Source organism: Peromyscus californicus, unplaced genomic scaffold, assembly GCF_007827085.1.
Source record: "Peromyscus californicus insignis strain IS unplaced genomic scaffold, ASM782708v3 Scaffold_4__1_contigs__length_199733344, whole genome shotgun sequence".
Classification (NCBI taxonomy): Eukaryota; Metazoa; Chordata; class Mammalia; order Rodentia; family Cricetidae; genus Peromyscus; species Peromyscus californicus.
The window spans coordinates 28,358,956-28,379,747 of NW_026294562.1; the positions used below are offsets into that span (position 1 = coordinate 28,358,956).

General features: G+C 40.6%; 1 protein-coding gene across 1 annotated transcript; it reads right to left on the minus strand.

Moving 5' to 3' along the window:
* Positions 1 to 503: 503 nt before the first annotated feature.
* LOC128094975 (lipase member M) lies at positions 504 to 20,564 on the minus strand. Its single transcript, XM_052713606.1, has 9 exons — positions 20,215 to 20,564; positions 15,070 to 15,187; positions 11,781 to 11,979; positions 10,436 to 10,545; positions 7,476 to 7,612; positions 7,193 to 7,339; positions 4,815 to 4,886; positions 3,758 to 3,829; positions 504 to 1,354 (listed from the first exon to the last, which is right to left on the minus strand). Exons 1-9 carry the CDS (start codon positions 20,359 to 20,361, stop codon positions 1,088 to 1,090), a joined length of 1,269 nt encoding a protein of 422 aa, XP_052569566.1. The 5' UTR covers positions 20,362 to 20,564; the 3' UTR covers positions 504 to 1,087.
* Positions 20,565 to 20,792: the final 228 nt, after the last annotated feature.

Sequence of the window (20,792 nt, forward strand, 5' to 3'; positions counted from 1 at the left end):
GGGATCAATAATATCAAACCTGGAAATGTTCATGGAGCTATGTAAAGAACCCAAGGGTCCACGTAGGGTCCTGAAGTCTCTAAGGAACTTACATAAGATGCATCAACATTGGACCAAGCTACCAGGTAACTCTGGGGAGGGAGGACAAATGAACTTCACAGTCTAATATATGTTCAACAAACACCGTATAGTCTCAGTGGGTACCTCCAACAGGCACAGATGGGCTTTGATCTGTCTTCAGAGTAGACTGCAAAATAATATTCATAACTTACAACTTGTCATCTTTGAAATTGTGTGAAAATTAAAGAGTTTTCTAAGGACTTAAATCTAGATTTATGAATGTGTTGGGAGATTATCTACAAGTAATTCTACTTTGATTAAAAGATAAAATATACAACAACTTATTTCATTCTCCTCATGATATAAATTTTTCTTCGTAGCTTCCATTTGGACCAGCTAGTCTCCTAATAGCAGCTGAAAATCTCAGTACTGACACACAGATATGCTATATGAGACACATAATTAATTTATTGAAAAACTCATAAATACCCTAAAAAACAATCTTTGAGATTCAGCTATAAACTTAACCTTATTCTTAGGTTGTTTAGCTTAGATTCCACCTCCCATAATTTCATTTTTCTGTTGTTGTCCAAATGGCTTGCCTTCCTGAAGCAGTACCCTGTCTTAATGGAATAAGATGACAACATATAGTTCATTTTATCCAAGTCAACAGTCCAAATATTTACAATTTTAATCTCTGTCCCAATTCTTCCTTTTACTTTATTGCTCCAATATTTAACTTACAGAAACAAGAATCAGTTTGAAATTGTTGAATGATATAATGAATGTCTAGATACTTTCTGTTGGTGAAGTTAATAGTTACACTGCAACACTGTCGAAGGTCCTGAGCACAGGAAACCTCTGTCCACCAACTTAGCTTAATTAACTGAAAAAACATGTAAATATCAGCTTTAGTGTCAAAGAAAGGACCGTGAAGCGTTCCTCTGAACCAGCAGGTCTTCTGGCATCCCCATAGCCCAGCCCATACTGTGCGACATTGTTCCAAGACTTGCAAACAGAAGGAGCTTCACAGTGCGACCTTGCAGGTTCCCTGGGAAAGGCTGGGCTCTCGCTTCATCAGATGTATGATTTCATTGTACACACGCTGAGGGGCATCCAGCCCCCAGATGAAATCCACGTGAGCCCATTCAGGAATGTTCTTGTGGTAGATGAGGTTGGTCACTTCAGAAAGCAGTGTTTTCACATCATCTGGATTTGAAAGCCAGTCTTGACCTCCAGTCCATATTGCTGTGGGGACCGTCATATCGCGAACTTTGTACCTTATAGGAGTTGGCTAGATAAAAAGAATAGTTTGAATTCACATAATATTTTTACATCCAAATTTACAACTTCTATTTCAGGTAAACATAATGCACATGTCCTGGGCTGTGATGAAAGTGTGTATAAGAGTTAGAGTCACTTAGAACTCTGCTAAGAGTTTCTATTCCAGATCCAATTTCAAGGAAAACTTAGCTAACATCATTCAACTTTAGTTTCTTCACTGTGAAATGGAGATAGTAACTCTAAAACCTTACTAGATCCTGTGAGAAGGCATACAAATTAGCTGTGTGTGTGTGTGTGTGTGTGTGTGTGTGTGTGTGTGTGTGTGTGTTTGTGTGTGTGTGTGTGTGTGTCCACAGGGATTTGACCCATGGCCTTATGCATGCTGAGCACATGTTCTATCACTAAGCTGCACTTGTACTTTAAAAATTGAATAATGTGTAATTTTTGTTATTAAACATTTTATACATAAATCTCCTTTTAAAATAATGTCCTTGTTAGTTACAGTTATGGGACAAGAATTGGAGATACTCCACAGGAAAGACAAGGGAACCTATTACAAAGGCCAGTGTATCCCCAAGGGACACAGTTTAGGTTCAGCGTCACTGAACCTCCCAAACCAGGAGAAACTACAAATCAACCTCAGACACTCAGCTACTCCAAACTAAGGAGGGTGTTAAATTAAATACCTGTCCCAACCTCCACCCAGCTTCCCCCCTAAATCATCCAAAGAAGTCTTCTTTATCCAGGGAACTTCTGTTCAGACAAGGCTGGTAGAGTTTCCTGGCAGTCTGAGTCCTTGAGATCAGTCAACACTCAGAAATTTCCATAGAATCAGGGAGGCCAGTTTCTTAGCATAAAATCAGCTGCAAGCCCCAGCTTCAGTCCTAGATAGCTTCTTTATCTTCCTGGTTCCCTAAAAACTTAAGTGGCTGCCTAATTTAGATGCAGAGCAGAAGGACACTCTGGTGTGAGTAATGCTCTTTCTCATCTTCTGGGTGAAAAGATTGAGCTAAATGTCCCACCTAGCTCTAGCTGACACCGTCTATGACATCTTCCCACACATCTGCTTTTCTTCCCTTCATTGCCATTTCCTCATGCTGATTCTGCATTCATCAATGTCCCTGGAAATCAGTCCACAAAAGCCTTATAAATGAGAAACATCTTAGAACCTGAATGTTCTCTCTAAAGTCGTGGTATTGAAGATAGTCAAGGGCGATCTCAAAAGAAGGAGTTGAGAAATGTGACTAAGTTTGGTATCTAAGGGCAACCACACAGTTTCCCAACATTTTATGTCTAGGTGGATTACTGCACTGGATGTTAAGTATAATGTGAGACCCCAAAGAAAGATTAAGCTGTGTATGGCTAATCTCTACATTCATGATAACCAGGCATCTTCAGTGAGCATTTTACACTCAAAAGAGCATACTTGCTCAACTCTGATTCTCCACATTTCTATTTCATACTCCTGATAATGTAGTAATATTTGTGTGGGTTTCTTTTGTATTTTAGTTTGAAAATTATATTCATTAAAAGTATGATCAGAAAGCACATGTGCATGTGCCCACATGTGCATGTGGTATCTATGTGCATATGTGTGTAACATGTGCACACATTATGAGGCATTGTGTGCATGAATGGAGGCCTAAGGAGGATGTGGGGCAGCTTGTCTGACACTGTCCTGCCCCCTTGAGACAGAGCTCTCGCTGAATCTGGAGTCCACTGTGTTTCTGGCTAAACTGGCTGGTCAGTAAGCCCCAGCAATCCTCCTGTCTTCTACACCCAATCCCCAACACTGAGGTTGTAGACATGCTTGGCCATGCCTAGCTTTTTATGGAAGTGCTGGGGGAACCCAGGTCCTTATGTTTGCTTAGCAAGTACTCTTACCCATGGACTATCTCTCCAGCCTTCTCCCCAGGCATCTTAAGGATTACATGTAGAATGGTTTCTATTTTAGATAGAGTAAGTCCTGAATAACGGCAGCCTACCCACAATCCCATAGGCTTGAGGTACAGAGCCATGACAAACGGGAATCTCCATCTACTGCTTCAGGCTCTTTATACTGAGTCACTTCATTATAGCATCTCCATGTGCATGTTTGTTTTGGTCCTAAAAGGATCCCTTTAGTATGCACTCATCCCTCACTAACTCGACCCCATCTTGCTCCCAAGAAGCCCTGATGCCTTACTCCTGGGACAGGCTCAATGAAACAGGCCTCCCATGCCTTGTGGAAATGAAGAGGTTGCTGGTTAAGTACTCTCTCATTTCCAGATGCAGTTAGACTTGAACTATGCTCTTTCCTGCTTGAATTTCTGTATTTTATTCCTATTTCTGGAATAACATGTCACTGTAACTTCCCTCTCACACATTTCTGAAGGTTGATGTATTTTTAGCAGGTGGTATTGGACAGTCTTACTTGATTGCATTTCTCCAGATTTTTGGTCTCACTTCCCCAGTCAAAGGCACGAAGTTCACCAGAATTAACTGCCTAGAAAGAAAGAAAGAAAAAAAAAAACCCAAGGTATTTAAAGGGAAAATGGGGTTTTCAAATGTGCACCCCATCTTTGACTGTGAGAAAAGCAGAGAACAAAGTTCTTTGGGCTATTCTCTCAATCCACACTGGGAGTCCTTTTAGAAGAGTGCAAAGCAAGAATCTGGCTCTTTTAGCAAGAAATACTGTGTGCAGCAGAGCTTTGCTATTACATTTATTGCAGGAAGTGCATCTCTGGTGTATCAGTGTGGATGGGTGTTTGGTACAATTCCAGACACCATGAGAGGACTGCACATCGCACTGTGGGATGTCATGCTAATGGGAGACAGTGCCCATTGCTTTTCTACTGACCTCCTCTGTGTCTTCCTTCCTTCCTTCCTTCCTTCCTTCCTTCCTTCCTTCCTTCCTTCCTCCCTCCCTCCCTCCCTCCCTCCCTCCCTCCCTCCTTCCCTTCCTTTCTCCCTTCTTTCCTTCTTTTCTCACTCCTCTCCCATTTCTCTTTCTCTCCCTACATGTGCATGTACACACACACACACACACACACACACACACACACACACACACACACACACACACACAAATTTCTCTCCCTAGACTGTAAAGTTTACAACACCAAAAACTCCTGTGAAAATTTCTTTCTGCAGTTTGGCCCACCTGATCACTTTTGTTCTGGCTTGACTGTGCTGCTCAAAAAGCCGATAAGGACAATTAGAAACATAATTTCCTTCATCAGTCTTTGCGACTCTTACTCCAGAAAGAGAAGGGTCTCATTTGAATCGCCCTACTTTCAAGCTGCAGTTAAGATGGGCTTAAGCCACTTTCTGCCCTTGCCTCCTGTCACTGGAAATTTTGAATAAGTTCACATTCTAATGTCAGTGGCCAGATTCTAACTCAGGATAAACAGAAACTGTCAGGCTATATGATAATTCCAGACAACATGTGCAAGGGTCCTGATCCAGGGCTGCAAGCTGGGCATTCTTACCTGGCTCCAATGGAGAATATTCTGCACAGATGTTCCAGCAGGTGTATGGGCGACATACACATTTGCTCGGCTCTGTAACAAAGCATAATGACTTAAGGGACCAGATGTCAGTCTTGTCAAGACCAAACCTCCATGGAATCAGGCTAAGAGATGGGATCATCATTAAATCAGCAGCCATTATCTACTGACCAGAAAAGTACATGTGCGTATAAATCATACTGAACAAAAAAGTACATGTGCGTGTAAAGCAACTGCCACTGCCTTCCCATGAAACAATGTTGTTCATTCGAGAACAGGTTCTCATTAAAAAGACCTTACAAGTTTCAACCCCAGCACTGCCGAAATAGACTAAACAATAATAAATAGCAAATTTACTAGAGAAATTTAGGATAAGAACTTGAGTACTGGACCTATTATTTAATTTTGGGGTGGATCTGGGCAAGTTAATTAAAACCTGAATTCAGTATACTAAACCATACAGTGGAGATATTAATAATACTTGTCTCTTGGGTTTGTTGTCAGGAACAATTTATCCTGGCACAGTACAGATGCCTATTAAATGGTGGTTATAAGCTAATTCATTATTTTTTTTTTAAAGAAAATTTCCTAGGAATGAAAGACAAGACGTTACTCCACTCACTGAGAATGCTACAGGTAGGCAGATCTCCACTGTCAGATCTCCACTGTCAGATCTCCACTGTCAGATCTCCACTGTCAGATCTCCACTGTCAGATCTCCACTGTCAGATCTCCACTGTCAGATCTCCATGCCTTGGCCAAAGCCTCCCTCACTATCATCTCTGTAGGATTAGTCCACCTTCACAAATCCTAGAGCAGTGGTTCTCAACTTGCCTAATACTGTGACCCTTTATACCGTTCCTCATGTTGTGGTGACCCCTAACCCTAAAGTTACTTTGTTGCTACTTCATAACTGTCATTTTGCTACTGTTATGAATCATAATGTAAATATCAGAATATCTGATATGTGACCCCTGTGGGAATCATGAGTTGATTCCCAAGGGTTGAGAATCACCATCCTAGAGAGAGGGTCAACTTCAGCTTGTTTTGAAGTTACTTCATAGCCCCACCTTTTATCTGCCGAGTCCATTTTCCTTCATTCTCTAGGAATTATCTCAAGAGCCAAATCACTTTGTACATTAATCTCTAACTCATACACGCTAGAGAACTCACCTGGTGATGTCATCAGAGTCATACCTAAGCCAAGCTGAAATTCCCATTTCCATCACAGAAATTCAAATCAAAAGTCCCCATGTGGAGGACAGAGATGAATGATGTCTGGTCAATTGACTTCCGGTTTCCTTGTTACTTTTCTCCATGTATTTATTTCCTATAGGTTTCCAACCTTGCCTATAATCTGTCAAGTTAGGACCTGGTAATGCTTTCACATTAACCTTACATTATCCCCTCTATGAAATACCCAGGGGTCCAGGGATTTAGCTACGTCCAGCGTGGGATGTCTGAGGGAAAAAAAAAATCTACATACACTATGCTCTTATGTCTGTTAACTTTATTCCTCTAAGACAAAATTCTATCAGTACATCTATAGCTTCATCAGGCATTCAGAGCATGAATAACTCTAGATATACCAAGCTTTTTATCCGTTTACTTTATTTCTCTGGGATGAGATTCTGTCCACATAGCTTCAGTTCTGTCCAGTTCCTTATCTCATAGTCCTGCTAACAACTAAACTCCTATGCTTCCAACCTCATCTTTGTCCTCTGTTTCCTCATTCTCCATTTCCACTACTCTCTACTCCTAGCACTCAGAAAACTCTACCCGACATCTGCTTACCCTCTATGCAACCTCTGTCTCCCTTTCTTCTCTCTCGCTATGAGCCACTAGGCCTCAAGGCAAGGAGATGGTCTGAGCTTCATTTGCACAATAAACAAAGCTATGTCGTGTGTGTGTGTGTGTGTGTGTGTGTGTGTGTGTGTGTGTGTGTGTCCCCGCTTGTTTTTGCCTACACTGGCTCCATCAGGGAAGGAAGTTCAGCAGATCTGGGGAGCTGAACTGTTAACCAAATGGTCTGGAATATATTTGGGCACGCAAGAATTTCATAGTAGAAGACAGCTGAAGTATTAAAGGCTGGATAGCACCAAATATTCATAATAAATGGCTTGCCTTTTGATAGACCCTTGGCCGGCCAAAGCATAGCTTTAATACACAGCTGGATTTCTATAATATATTCTTGCAGCCACAAGTCCCCTACTGAAGTTTGCCCAACATTTTCTTACAATTAGGAAATCACAAATTACATGTTGTACATCATTTCTCCAACCCTTGGCTGGTGTTAGCTCATTTTCAAGGACTAGGACCTAGAACTCCCAGCTTTGCTTAGGAAATGAAATTCTTACTCACCATGTTCATGTTGTTCGTGTTAAATCCCCCCAGAAGTAATATGATGTTGCTGCAGATTTGGTCAAGAATCATCTGGCCACAAAGGTAAATAAAAAGCTGTCTGAAAAATCTAGTCTGATATAAAAATTCTTGTCTGCCAAATAATCCCTGTAAAGATAAGAGATGAAATAATGTCCATGGCAATATACCCAGGAACAAAAACGGCTTCTATTTAGAGCATGCATTGCAAGAAACTGGGCTGAAAGACTTCCCTGCAGACAGAGACATCTGGGCTGTCACATACCTTGATCATCATATCTGGTAGCAGCAGAAATTTGGTACCAGGACTTCTTGCATATTTAACAGTGGCTATAGGTGCTAAGGCAAAATACATTTTGATTTTATGAGCTAGCTCTGGCATCGTGGAAAATGCAATAAAGCCTGTAAGAGAGAAAAATTTATCACTGTGGGTATTGAATGTCCAAAAACTCATAAGATGTGTATTTTACTTGTGTCCAAATCCTCTAATAATTGTGTGTGATTGTATCTTAACCTTACTCCGGTGCAGTTGTAGGCTTCACGGATATAGTGTGTGTACGGGGTGGGGTGGGGATGAGGTCCAATGTAAAAACTCCTGTGTTTCATATGACACCTTTCATATTTGTTTTCAGGTAGTATGTTCTCATTGAGTTCAATTGTTTGACTTCTACACCCAGAGTAGAGAGAGCAATTTCCCCAAATATTCTTACTTATTGAAGATCTCTGATGAACCTATGGAGGAGAAAGTCTGTCCCGTGAAGTCAGGGCATGGTCTTACATTTAAAATCATGTACATATGCACATTCTCTGTTTAGGATGATATTTCCAGTGTGACGGTTGGAGATGAGAAAAAGTCGATTCGTGACCTCTGTTCAGTTCCCAGAAAGCGAATGGGTGTGAAAGAAGACAGAATCTTTCTACCCAGTCCTCTGCATCTGGTTGGGTTTGCTTGCTGCGTGCGAAGTCAAACTCAGGGGAGACTTGTTATTATCTCTTGCTCTCTCAGCGATGCTGTGAGTACAAGCGGGTTGGAATACATAAACCTATCCTGAGTAGATTAATCCTGACCAGATTAGAACTCCCCTCAAATGATAAGATCTGAGAACTCTAAATAGCCTCTCCCAGGAACATGCAAAACAAGTTCAAGGTTTTTATTTTAACAGCCCCATGGCTTACCATTATACTAACGTATGTTTTCTCGCTCATTCGTTCCTCTCAAAAACAGCATCTAGCCTTGTCACTAGTACCTCTGCCTTGGTGTGAAGATTAACAATTTGAGTATAGAGAAACCAGTTAAAAAAGATCCCTGAGTCATAGAGATATGAAACAATGTAACCTTTCTATCTCTAGTTTGATGAGAGTGAGCAACACTATCTACCATTACTGTTACCCAAAATTAAGGTAAGGAAAGTGTGGAACCTAAGCTTCTCTCATCCTTTGGAGTATGGGTTAAAAATGAGCCCACTGAATTTGAGCTCTCACTTCCAACAGTCATTAGAATTTTTGATTCCCAGTATGGCTTTATTTTTACATGATGTCAATGTGAGTAACGATCTTAGTGATAGTTGGAAATTTTTACAGGAAACAAGTTGGTTCCATGAATAAAACTCAAGAAGCCCCAGTGAACCACATAGTTCCCAATAGATACTGACAGCAATGTGATTGATACAAATCAAGAGAGAAAGATGGATAAACAAAAATAGCCAGTTATACTGTGCTCACTGCTCTTCAGAGTCAGGTTAATTTTGTGTATAAATTATGCTGTCTGCTTAACAAAATTGATGTCTAGGGCTTGGCTATAACCAGTTTACTCTTTGTGACTCTGTATGATGTGTGTCCTGGGGCTAAATAAATTTAAGGGAAAATGCTGACAATTTGATACACATGAACTCTCCTATAACATGTTGAACTTGCATATAAATAGATTTTCTCCTCCTCATTCTGGCTCCTTCTTTGAATGTCTCAAAGTAAGTACATTAAGTCCTTTATTCCTTTAGTAGAGTGAGGACAGAGCAAAAACCTGAAGAATTTCAGAGAAAGGAAAATGGCCACTGTATTCATTGGGGGAAATTGCAGCTAGTAAAAAGGTAAGTTTGGTGAGACCATTTATTGATCAGTGAGAACTTTGGCAGAAGGGAATCACCTGGTGAGTCAGTACCCATGACCGGAGTGACTGCATGGTCTGCTGGCACCATGGTGTATTGCTGAGTTAAGGCAACAACATGCATGCTATGAGTTTACCCAGTGCTGGTTGAGGTCTATTGGCCTGGATTCATAGTGCTTCAGTAGGATGGCAGGCTTCAAAGGTATCCACGTCTCTTCCTTGAGAGATTGGACTTGATAGTCCTCAATGGTTGTGGATATGGAAGTAAGACTCTTTTAGGAGCTGAGGAAGGTGTGTGTGTGTGTGTGTGTGTGTGTGTGTGTGTGTGTGTGTGTGCATGTGTTTCTCATTCAATGTGTTGCCCTCACTGTATATTAGTTATTTGACATGCACAAGTGCAGTTATCAACTTATTGACTCACTGTTAAGTTCCTAGTTCTTTCATTATGTTACCATTCACTCATCTATAAGATGCGGATATGAAGTTTTCCCAAATACTCTTGCTCAGAGATGAAGCAAAGTGATACTTTTCTAATGGCAACCAGTTAGTAAATATTCATGTAAGTCAATTATTATTATGAAGGTTAAAACAATACAAAGATGGTATTAAACCCACTTAACTTCATCATTCTAATGAGTATAAATGCTGTCTTGGTAGCTAGACACAGCTACCATGGCTGAAAAGTACGTATTATTCCTTAGAAAACTGAACACATTCACTGAGTGCATACCATGGACTACAAACCTCTATTACAACTGTCTTTTAGACAAAATACCTACCTTCACAGAGCTAACATACATCATTGTATTAAGTAGTCCAGTTAGTTAGAATACCCTTCAGAGAGAACTATTATCTCTGTTTTGCAGATGAGGAAATTGAACATGAGTAAAGGATTTGCTTTGGGATATCTAAAGAGTGACAGAGATGGTATTTGCATCCTTATCAGTTCCTCTTTCTGCCACACCCCAGGCCTTCTTCAGTTCAGCCTCTGTTCCCTGAAGCTTTTAGAGCCACTGAAGAGGAGAAAGCCAGGTGAGGGGAGTAATTGACTGAGCTCAGTCACAGCTTGGGTCGCAGGCTCATACTTCTGCAGATACAAACCTTCTCGCCTGTGAACCTACCCATGGTGGTGCCCTGTGAATAGCCGACATAATAGATCTTTTTCTGGCCTGTTTTCTGTAAGATAAAGTTTATCACAGCGGGAAGGTCAAACCTAGCCATTTCATCATAACTACAAGGGGAAAAGACAAAATTAGACAACAATTATAACATAAACAGAACACAGTCAAAAATCACTCACCTCCCACACCCAGAATCTGCCAACAAGCGCCCCCTAGTGTCAGCTCTGCTAACTTACTGTGCCCCTCATAACCCTCAAGATGGATTTGTTTCAAACCTGTGGTGACTCTGTGAGGCCACAGACTGATAGAAATGTCTATTCTCTCTAAATGCTATAATAGAGTGATGATTATTGAATAGTTTTGGACACACAGATCATCTCCTAATGTGAGGAGTGTTCTACCCCATAAGCAGAACAGCACAGGGGGATGCAGATTTCTTTGTAGAACAAATACTGAAAGTGTAGCAGAACTTTTATCTGATGAAAAAAGAATGGGTTGAATATCAGTGGTAAGCAAGGACCTTAGGAACTTGAGTGGGGTTATGAGAAACACTAGTAAAGTTGACGGCACACAAAGATTAACAAACCCCCGCTTAATGACACTTGGTCTCCTCTCCTGGGGGTGTCTGCTGTGGGATGGTCTGTATGTCAAATGTGTTGCTGATTGGTCAATAAATAAATCACTGATTGGCCAGTGGCCAGGCAGGAAGTATAGGCGGGACAAGGAGGAGAATAAAGCTGGGAAGTGGAAGGCTGAGTCAGAGAGACACTGCCAGCCACCACGATGACAAACAGCATGTGAAGATGCCGGTAAGCCATGAGCCACGTGGCAAGGTATAGATTTATAGAAATGGATTAATTTAAGCTGTAAGAACAGTTAGCAAGAAGCCTGCCACGACCTTACAGTTTGTAACCAATATAAGTCTCTGTGTTTACTTGGTCGGGTCTGAGTGGCTGTGGGACTGGCAGGTGAGAGAGATTTGTCCTGACTGTGGGCCAGGCAGGAAAACTCTAGCTACAGGTGTCAGTCATGTTGTCACATATGAGGGAGTTAGTCCTAGATACTCGCTCACACGCAAATGAACCTACACTTTTCTTACTTCAGTCTCCATCAACCGACAACAGCCACTGTTCCACCCCATTGTTAGCCAGACCTTGAGAAGACTGGGTAGTCTTCTCCATTCTCAGCTAAAGCATCACAAGATAGTTAAGAAAACTAGGGGATATCAAGTTGGGACTTTGGTGATACAGCTAAATGAGCTATCCAAACGCTACAAGTCACCATTCTTTACTCAGTTCTTCCAGGCACATCTATGTCCACATCCATCCTCAAAGTTTTCTTATACCTGAAAGCCCAGAACTCATCTTGGTCTATGGAGAGAGTTTTGTGTTTCCGAGACCAGGTATTTCCTCTGCTGTTTCCCATCCACACATCAAAGCCAGCATCAGCCAGAATGAAGCCCAGACTGTTGTTGGGCAGGTTGGAAATCCAGTTGCTAGCGTCCCCAAGAAGGCCATGCTGCAGTAACACCACTGGCCTGGATCCTGCAGACAAGAGAAAAATCCAACTGCCTTGAAATGTTCTCTGTTCTTCTTGCTTTCTCTCCAAACAAGGACTTGCATGCCCGAGAAATTTATGTGCAAATCTTTCCTTTACCGCTTGCTAGTTTGGCTATCTTAGTTCACTTTTTTTTTGTGTGTGTTTTAGTTTCTTCACCACCAGAAATTAGGATTTTTGTTATGAATAAATAAGATACATCACAAGTGACAGACAGCATATTGCCCGTTAAAGAGGGGGAAAAAAAAAACAACTAAAATGCAGTTTCCATACTTGGTTTTTGAGGAACTTTAAGTATGAAACTGTTAGTATTAGGTCCTCAGAAAATATTTGGTCTGTTTCAGAAGAGGATATTTTATAATGATGAACACACACATATACACATGTACATATATAAAATGGTCTAATGACTAAGGCTACTACATGTAAAAAGGACCCACACTTCAGAGAAATATGTCTATCAGAATAAAGCTTTAAGCTGGGTATGATGACATATACATATAATATCAGAACTGAGGAGGCTAATTCAGGAGGATCATGATTTTGAGGCCAGCCAGGGCTACCACAGCAAGACACTGTCAAAACCCAAATAAATAGTCATAATCAATTACAGCCCATTAGGAAGTAACAGGAATCATAAGAATATTGGCCAGTAGGAGGCTGTATTGCACACCAATTGGACTAAAAGGCTTCTTGAAGGTCAAACTCAGGCCAGTCAGCAGTCTGTGAGTACAAACACTTGACCCTCGAGCAGTGCAGTTGTCCTCTTCCACACTGAGCAACAGTAACTGCTTGACTGGAAGCACCATGCCTTGCCCAAGCCTGTAAGATTTGTGGAACCTAGTGAAAAGTCTGTTCCTAGGGTATTCATTTATTTGCACATTTCATTCCTCCATCTCACAAATAAATTTATCAGCACCTAGACTGTTCTCAGCGTTGTGTTAGCTGTTGCACAGGCCTTGAATGAAGTGGGAGAAGACCCTGCTTTCATTGTGTTTCCACTCTGGTGGAGAAGTAGAAGACAATAAACCATCCAGAAAGTAGCTACCATAAGGAAAGTCTTCAGACATTGTAAGGGAAAGTATGAGGGAGTGAGGCAGATGTTAATAGATGGTGTGAAGCTGCATTCTGACTAGGGTGGTCAGAGAAGAAGAAGGGTCTTGAAAACTGTAAAGAAAATTGTAGGTTCAAAGGCACTGGGGTGGAAACCAAGCAGACCCACATCAGGTTAAACATGTGTTAAACAAGCACTCATTTTCAAGGCTATATAAGTATAAATTGGGATAAACAGAATTTTGAACTTTTTATATCTAAGACCAATAGCATTTGCCCAGTATTAGTTAAGAACATGTGTTGTTAGTTGGCTTTTTTTTTTCTTTTGGCTTTTTTGGGTGCCTGCCACCCAGCTCCGAAGGAAATCACACATGGAGTCTTATTATTATCTATAAATGCCTGGCCTTAGCTTGGCTTGTTTCTAGCCAGCTTTGTTTTGTTTTGTTTTGTTTTTTTGAGACAGTGTTTCTCTGTGTAGTTTTGGTGCCTGTCCTAGATCTTGCTCTGTAGACCAGGCTGGCCTCAAACTCAGAGAGCCACTGGCTCTGCCTCCCGAGTGCTGGGATTAAAGGCGTGCGCCACCACCGCCTGGCCAGCTTTTCTTAATTTAAATGATCCCATCTACCTTTAGCTTCTGGACTTTTATCTTTCTCTTATTTCTACAAATCTTACTTTCACTCTCACTCCGTGGCTGTCTGGGTGGTTGGCCTCTAGCACCCTCTTCTCCTGTTCTTTCTCTTTTTTTCTTTTCTCTCTTTTTCTTCTATTTATTCTCTGTCTTCCAGCCCCTCCTATCTTTTCTCCTGCCTTGCTGTTGGCCGTTCAACTCTTTATCAGACCATCAGGTGTTTTAGACAGGCACAGTAACATAGCTTCACAGAGTTAAACAAATGCAATATAAAAGAATTCAACACATCTTTGCATCATTAAAACAAATGTTCCACAGCATAAACGAGTGTAACACATCTTAAAATAACATTCCACAACAAACACGGGTTGCACTCTTACAAACGTCTTAATTTGAATGACTTATACTAGCAAGTATTAGCATGTAATTTCTGGGCTACTGTGTGACAGAGTTATAATGAAAAATACATGAGATTAAGAAAATGAAGCACTTGGTGTTATAGTGGGCATAGAGAGAGGGCCAAAAAAGTTATATTTTGGCACCCATGACCAACAATACAGTTACTGTTATCAAGGTAGGGCCAGAATATAAAAGACACAGAGATCAGTGGAAACCAGTGGGCATATACTTTGTTGATGAGGATGAAAGTTTAAAAGGTGTCAGTCGAGAATCTCATACAGAAACAAAATTAAGCAAATGGCATAAACATACACTGAAAATTAAAATATGTGCACTTAGAGCCTGGTTCTTAGTCCTTAGTGGAAATGGGGCAACATCATAAATATCTGAAATACTCTTTGGAGGAGGGACACATTGTACAGTGTAGAGCTTCAGACACTTCACTGACTTCACTGGAGCTTTCATTCTTTATGACCGGGTCTTTTCAAGGGATCATCAGGGAATGTTCTAGAATTTCTATGTAGAAGAAGTTTGGAAATGGATTAAGTGCCAGAATGGATTTTTATTTTTTTCTAAAAATCCATTAAAATGAATTTTTCTTGAAGGTTTTGTTTTGTTTTGTTCTGTTTGTGGGTTTTGTTTTGTTTTTATTTTATTATTTATTTATTTATTTATTTATTTATTTATTTATTTATTTATTTATTTTTGTAGTAATGGTGACTGAACCCATGGCCCCACAAATGTTTGGCATGCGTTCTACCCCTGATCTCCCTCTCCAGATCAAAGGCAATTTTGAAAAGAAAACATATGTCTGAGATAGTTGATGGATAGGCTGTAATGTGGTAATGGGGATAGACATTATGTGGGAACTGACATTATCTTTCAGCCTAACCAAGAGACCTCAGACTATCCTAAAAACCAAACTTAATTCTAAATATCAAGAAAGTCTGTGCTGCAAGAAGACTGTCATACTGGGGTGATACTGAATAAACCATACCTTCCTTTTTTAGTTGTGTTAGACCTTGAGGGATTCTGTTCACAGAAAGGATGTATCCATCTTCAGTTGCAACTTCATATTCCTCGCTGGGATAACCCTTGTGTTGGATGATTTCACTCTATAGAAAACAAACAAACAAAAACCTCAAAATTTATTTAGAGTTCAGGTTTACATGGTCATAGTCCTAAGATCTTAAGAGTAAGAGTAGCTTCTTTGGTGTTGCAAGAAGGTCCTTATTATTCTCTAACTGATAATATTTAGTAAAACCAGCCAATCCTCCTAGGCTTCACCTTCACTAGTTTTTATATTTTTTAGTACTGGTGATCAAATCGAGTAGTACTTGTACACTAGGCCAGTGCTGTGCCCTAAACTACACCCTATCTCTCTCATTTTTTTTTGCTCTTCATATAGAGACTGAACTAGACCATGGTTTTCAGTAGTTGGGGGCAATTTTGCCAGCCTCACCTGGCACTTGCTAGGAAGGCAGAGCATGGCAATAGAACCTACTGTATTAGGAACTCTGAAGGTAGATCCCAGCAATCTGTGTTTCAAAAAGGTCTTCACAGAATTCTGATATTTGACAAACACTGAACCAAAACACAGATTCCAAAGCCTGGATGTGTCTCAGAATCATTGAGGGCCAATGTAGAGAATCTTGGGCTCTGGCCAGGTTAGAAATCAGGCCATTGTACTGCAATCGATAGCATGCCTGTTCTGGGGATGACTTGGGGACATTCCTGGGCCCCGCAGTTCCTCAAACTCATTCAGTTTTAAATTTACAAACTGAAGAACAGTAATTCTTAAGCTTTTAGATGTAAAAACCCTCCTTAGATTTGGGGATAACTATAAAAATGTTATGCATAAACATTTCCTTTGTATGCAATTCCAGGAGTCTCAAACTCCTTCATGTCTACCCTGGATCACTCGCTAAACATCTCCACTCCAAGTAGAAGTGCACGCTGAAACTCTGCCTCCTAAGCACGCTCTCACAGCTCTTACCATTTGTCACCATCTCATCAGTCAGAGGAGGGGACCTTTTCAATCAGGGGCTGCTGCAAAATGAGTCAGAGAGGAGAAACCATGTGCCAAAGGCCCAGCACTGAATCCAGAGTGGCAAGCATAATCACTAAGAAGAAAGGCCAAACCAGGGGTGGTGGCACACACCTTTAATCCCAGCACTCCGAAGGCAGAGGCAGGCGGATCTCTGTGATTTTAAGGCTAGCCTGGTCTACAAAGCGAGTTGCAGGAGAGCTATTACACAGTGAAACCCTGTCTTGAAAAAACAATAAGCAAGCAAGCAAACAAATAAGCAAACGATGAAGTCTCCCCGCTGGGTTCTACCCTAACACACAAGTTGGCTGTATGATATCAAAAACCTTAACTACTTACTGTTCCTTACTTTATTTCTCTGCTAGTTCATGATATATAGGATAAGGCAAGGAAAATGCACGGAACACTAATGCAATGCCTGACACCAACAATAGGCACTCAGTAGGAATCATATATAATTAAAAATCCAATAAGTACACAATTAAAACCCAACTGACGAAGCATTATGGATTTGTGTGTGTGTGGTGTACAAACCATTGCATGGTTAAATTGTTTTGATCATGCATCAGACCTACTTAGAGGTTTGTCAAGACACAAATTGCTGGATTCCATTCTCAGAGTTTTGGCAGGTCTGGGGTAGACCCAAAGCATGCATGCATTTATTTATTTATTTATTTATTTATTTATTTATTTATTTATTTATTTATTTATTTATTTATCTATCTATCTATCTATCTATCTATCTATCTATCTATTTATTTATTTATATTCTTCTCTCGTACATTACATCCCAACTGCTGTTTCCTCTCCCTCCACTTCTCCCAGTCCCTCCCCACAACTTTCTTTCTCCACTATATCTCTTCCTCCATTTCCCTTCATAAAAAGAGCAGGCCTCCCTGGGATGTCAACTGAACACAACATAACAAGATACAGTAAGACTAGGCACTGCTGTTTCTAACAAGCTTCCAGATGTTGAAGAAGCTGTTTGTTCTGGTATCCTTCTAGAGTCACTGTTGGGGACAACTTGGAGAGATAAGATACACACTTAAAATGTTAGTGGGCTTCCTTCTGAGAAGGGCTGTGTAACTTGTTATGGGGAGGAGCGGTTAGGTGTAAATAATGACTGAAGGATGTGAGGGAAGGAAGGAGGAGAGGAATTCTGTGCAGAGAGAGACCCACGAACAGACCAGTTCAGCAAATTTTTATGGAGGAGGGAGAATTTGAGCTTGTCTAAGACTGAATAGGAATAACCCGAGAGAACCTAGGAGGTAGATGCTAGGGACATGGGTATCTTAGAAAGAAAAGGATTATATGTTAGTGAACACTGTCAACAGATGGTCAGGAGACACTATATTTGGTAAGAGAGCTTACACAGGGTAATATTAAAACATAAATGTGTCTACATAAAAATACAGATCCAACATATTCTAAAGATGTTTTTATAACAATTTTTCCTTTGTGTTTTGAGGCAAGGTCTCCTTTTCTATGTAGCCCTGGGTGTCTTTGCTATATAGACTAGGCTGGCCTTGAAATCACAGAGATCCATCTGCTTCTACATTCTGAGTGCTGGGATGAAAATTGTGTACCACCATGCCCAGCGGCATAAGCATTTTTGAAGGTACATCTATCAGTGTATATGTACATATATATGTATATTAACACACATACATATATGCATTTTGAATCAGAACCTCACTGTACAATCAAAGCTGAGTCAAAGCTTAGAATGCTTTTGCTCTCCTAAATGTAAATTAAAAATTCTAAACATATTTAATACTTAACTTTCAACCTAATTCTCTATTTTAAAATGTTTACCTGAAGGAAAAAAATCAGTTATATGAATTAAAACATTACTTTAAGAATATTTACCCTTTGTTGTTTGTTCTTTTTTAGAAATGTTGCCTGTGTGTGTGTGTGTGTGTGTGTGTGTGTGTGTGTGTGTGTGTGTATGTGTGTGTGTGTGTTGCTGTATTGTGGGGTCAAGAGTCCCCTCTGCTTCCCCTAGAAGCTTTTGACTGCAGGTGTGTGCCACTATGCCCAGCCACAAGGGTTCCTAATAAAAATCTTGCACATGAATTATGCTTTAAAACATGACTGCTCTCTGAGAAACCAACCCGAGACAAATACGTACACCACTAAGTATAATGTGATACAGAAAATTGAATAATGTTCTTAGAGCTTATTTAAAACCTTGGGAAATTCTTCATGATATATATTGTTAATAGAAAATGTTGGAAAATGGAAAATTGTGTATGATGTTCCTTAGTCTTCTCAGAAAACAGAAAACTTCATAGATTTAGAAGAAAATTAAAGGACTCGACAGAGCTGTTGGTGGTTAGCTCAGTGTATTAATGTATTAATGCATTAATCATTATTGGCTCTCCAAAGTTCTTAGGTTTCATACAAGGGAATCATAATGTTCTTATAATAAAAGTACTGAATTTAAAAGTCAACTGCACAATAAGCTACTCTCATTGTGAATAAGGCCTGAATACTGCGAGATTTCAGCTGCTCCAGTTTCTCAACATGCTGACCTCTTTGCCAGCAACCCCCTTCCCAGCTCCTATTTATTTTTCTGGTTTCAGGCTACAAAATTTAATTTCCCCTGTTTTATGCTTTTTCTCCCCCTTTATCTCAGTCTTGTGATCAATAATTGAGAGTTTGTCTTTTGTGCTGGACCGTCAGCTCAGTGAAACCAGGTGTTTGATTTTTCTGAGATTTCTCTGTAGCCTTAGGTGCATAGCACAGCTTCAGGCATCTGCAGTGGGGGAGTCCAGTTCCTTCCAGAAATCCTGGCAGCCTGGAGGTACTGGGCATGTGCAGGGGTTGGTCTAGGAAGGCAATCTTTGTCAAAGGGATTCTCTGTATGCTAGAGGACTTGGTGTGGGACATTTAGGATTCCTGAAGATCTGCAATAATGTCCTGGGAGGACAGACATGAGTAATCAGTAGGATGGTTGGAAGAAGCCCGATATCCATACTCTGTAGACTCAGAATGCTTCTACAGTCTGTGAGTTTCAGAAACTATGACAGCAGCCGTTGAGATGGCAGATGAAGCCTGATAGACCTATGGAGATTCATAGAAACCTCTTTTGTTATAGGCTACTAGTTTTAGAAATCAGGCCAAAAACACCAGAAAAAAAAAAAGAAAGTTTCTATGAAAAGGGTCTTCAGTCACAAAACATTAAGCTCCCTCTCTTGGTGGGGCTATCAGATGAGTCTAAGGAGCATCCAGCACATCATCACACCCATCTGGAAGTCAACTCTCCACCCTGTCACATGGTAGGCTTTATTGCATAGTGGTTATAATTACAGTCGTGTGTTTCGGTGAGCCTGAATTTAAATTGCAGGTCTACCAAGGAGCAGCGGTAGGGCTTGTTTAACTTGTTTAGATGCTTCTTTAATGTCAATGCCTTGATTTGAAAAGTATAGATAATCATCTCTCCAGGACAGAGCACTGAAAAGGAGATGGTGTCCCTATCACTTTTCTTACAATACTGTCTATGGATTAAATGGTACTGTGTGGTGATCATGTACTAAAAACCAACTGGGGGTTTGGAAGTACACACAAAAATTCTACAGAAGACTTCCAAAGACATGTGCCATCCTCTGTGCACCTTACTCACACATCTTCTCTAGCACAAGCAGGGACCTCTCATTGCTATTGGACAGCGTTAGCATCCAGAGCAGGCTAAGAGTACGAAGCTACTATAAGCATATGCTTGCACAGCAAGAGGTCGGGGGTGATAAAAGGGACAAAGCAGGAAAGAAAACAGACAGACCGAAAAGCATCAAGAATGTTTCAATTCTTTCCTTGTTTACTGGGTGAATCTGAGAATTCAAGGACAAATTAAGTTGTTCTTCAAGCCCAAAGAGATTAAATCATTCACCTGAAATCACTGGATGTGACTGGGAAGCCCCCAGATCAATTGACAACCAGTTTAGCTTTCTTCCAGTTCTGGTGTTTTCCACCATACTGTTCTAGCATGAAACATCTCACTACATAAAAATAACACAGCATGCAGCTACTGTAGAGATGCAAATGGTAAAACACATAACCCTTCATTTCCTCCAAACATGACAAACCCCAACTTACAACATTCATGAATGCTTCCGGATCCACAGCTTTCGTTGGCATATGTCCTGAGTTCACGTTTCGTTGGAGTAAATAAGCCACCAGGATCAGAAGCCATATCTCCACTCTGTGTGAAACAGTCCATGCTCTTGACAAGATTTCTGACATGGTCCAACACCTGCATTTGCTTTGTTCCTAAGGATGTAACAACTACATCTAGAGGAAGGACCTGTAGGTTTAAAACATCTTTGTGTATTTTCCAGTGGCAAAAAATCTGAAGCAGATAAAGCAGGTTTAGGTATAGGAACGAAACAACACAGTGTAGGCTGCAAACATTGCTTAGAATGTCACAGTCCCATCTGGCTCCTCCTGTTCCTCTCTCATTCATCTTGTAAACACCAATCCTTCCACTTCTAGGTGTGTCTGACTTTCCTTGTTGCAATCGGGAGTTTCATGCATGTTTTATGTAGCCCATAAACACCTGCTGGCCGTCTCCACGTGAGGGCCATATGAAGCACCTCCCCCTTACACTCAGTTCTTATCTTTGTTTGATAAATAGCGAGACATGGAACATGCCGGACATACTGCAAGTCTCTATA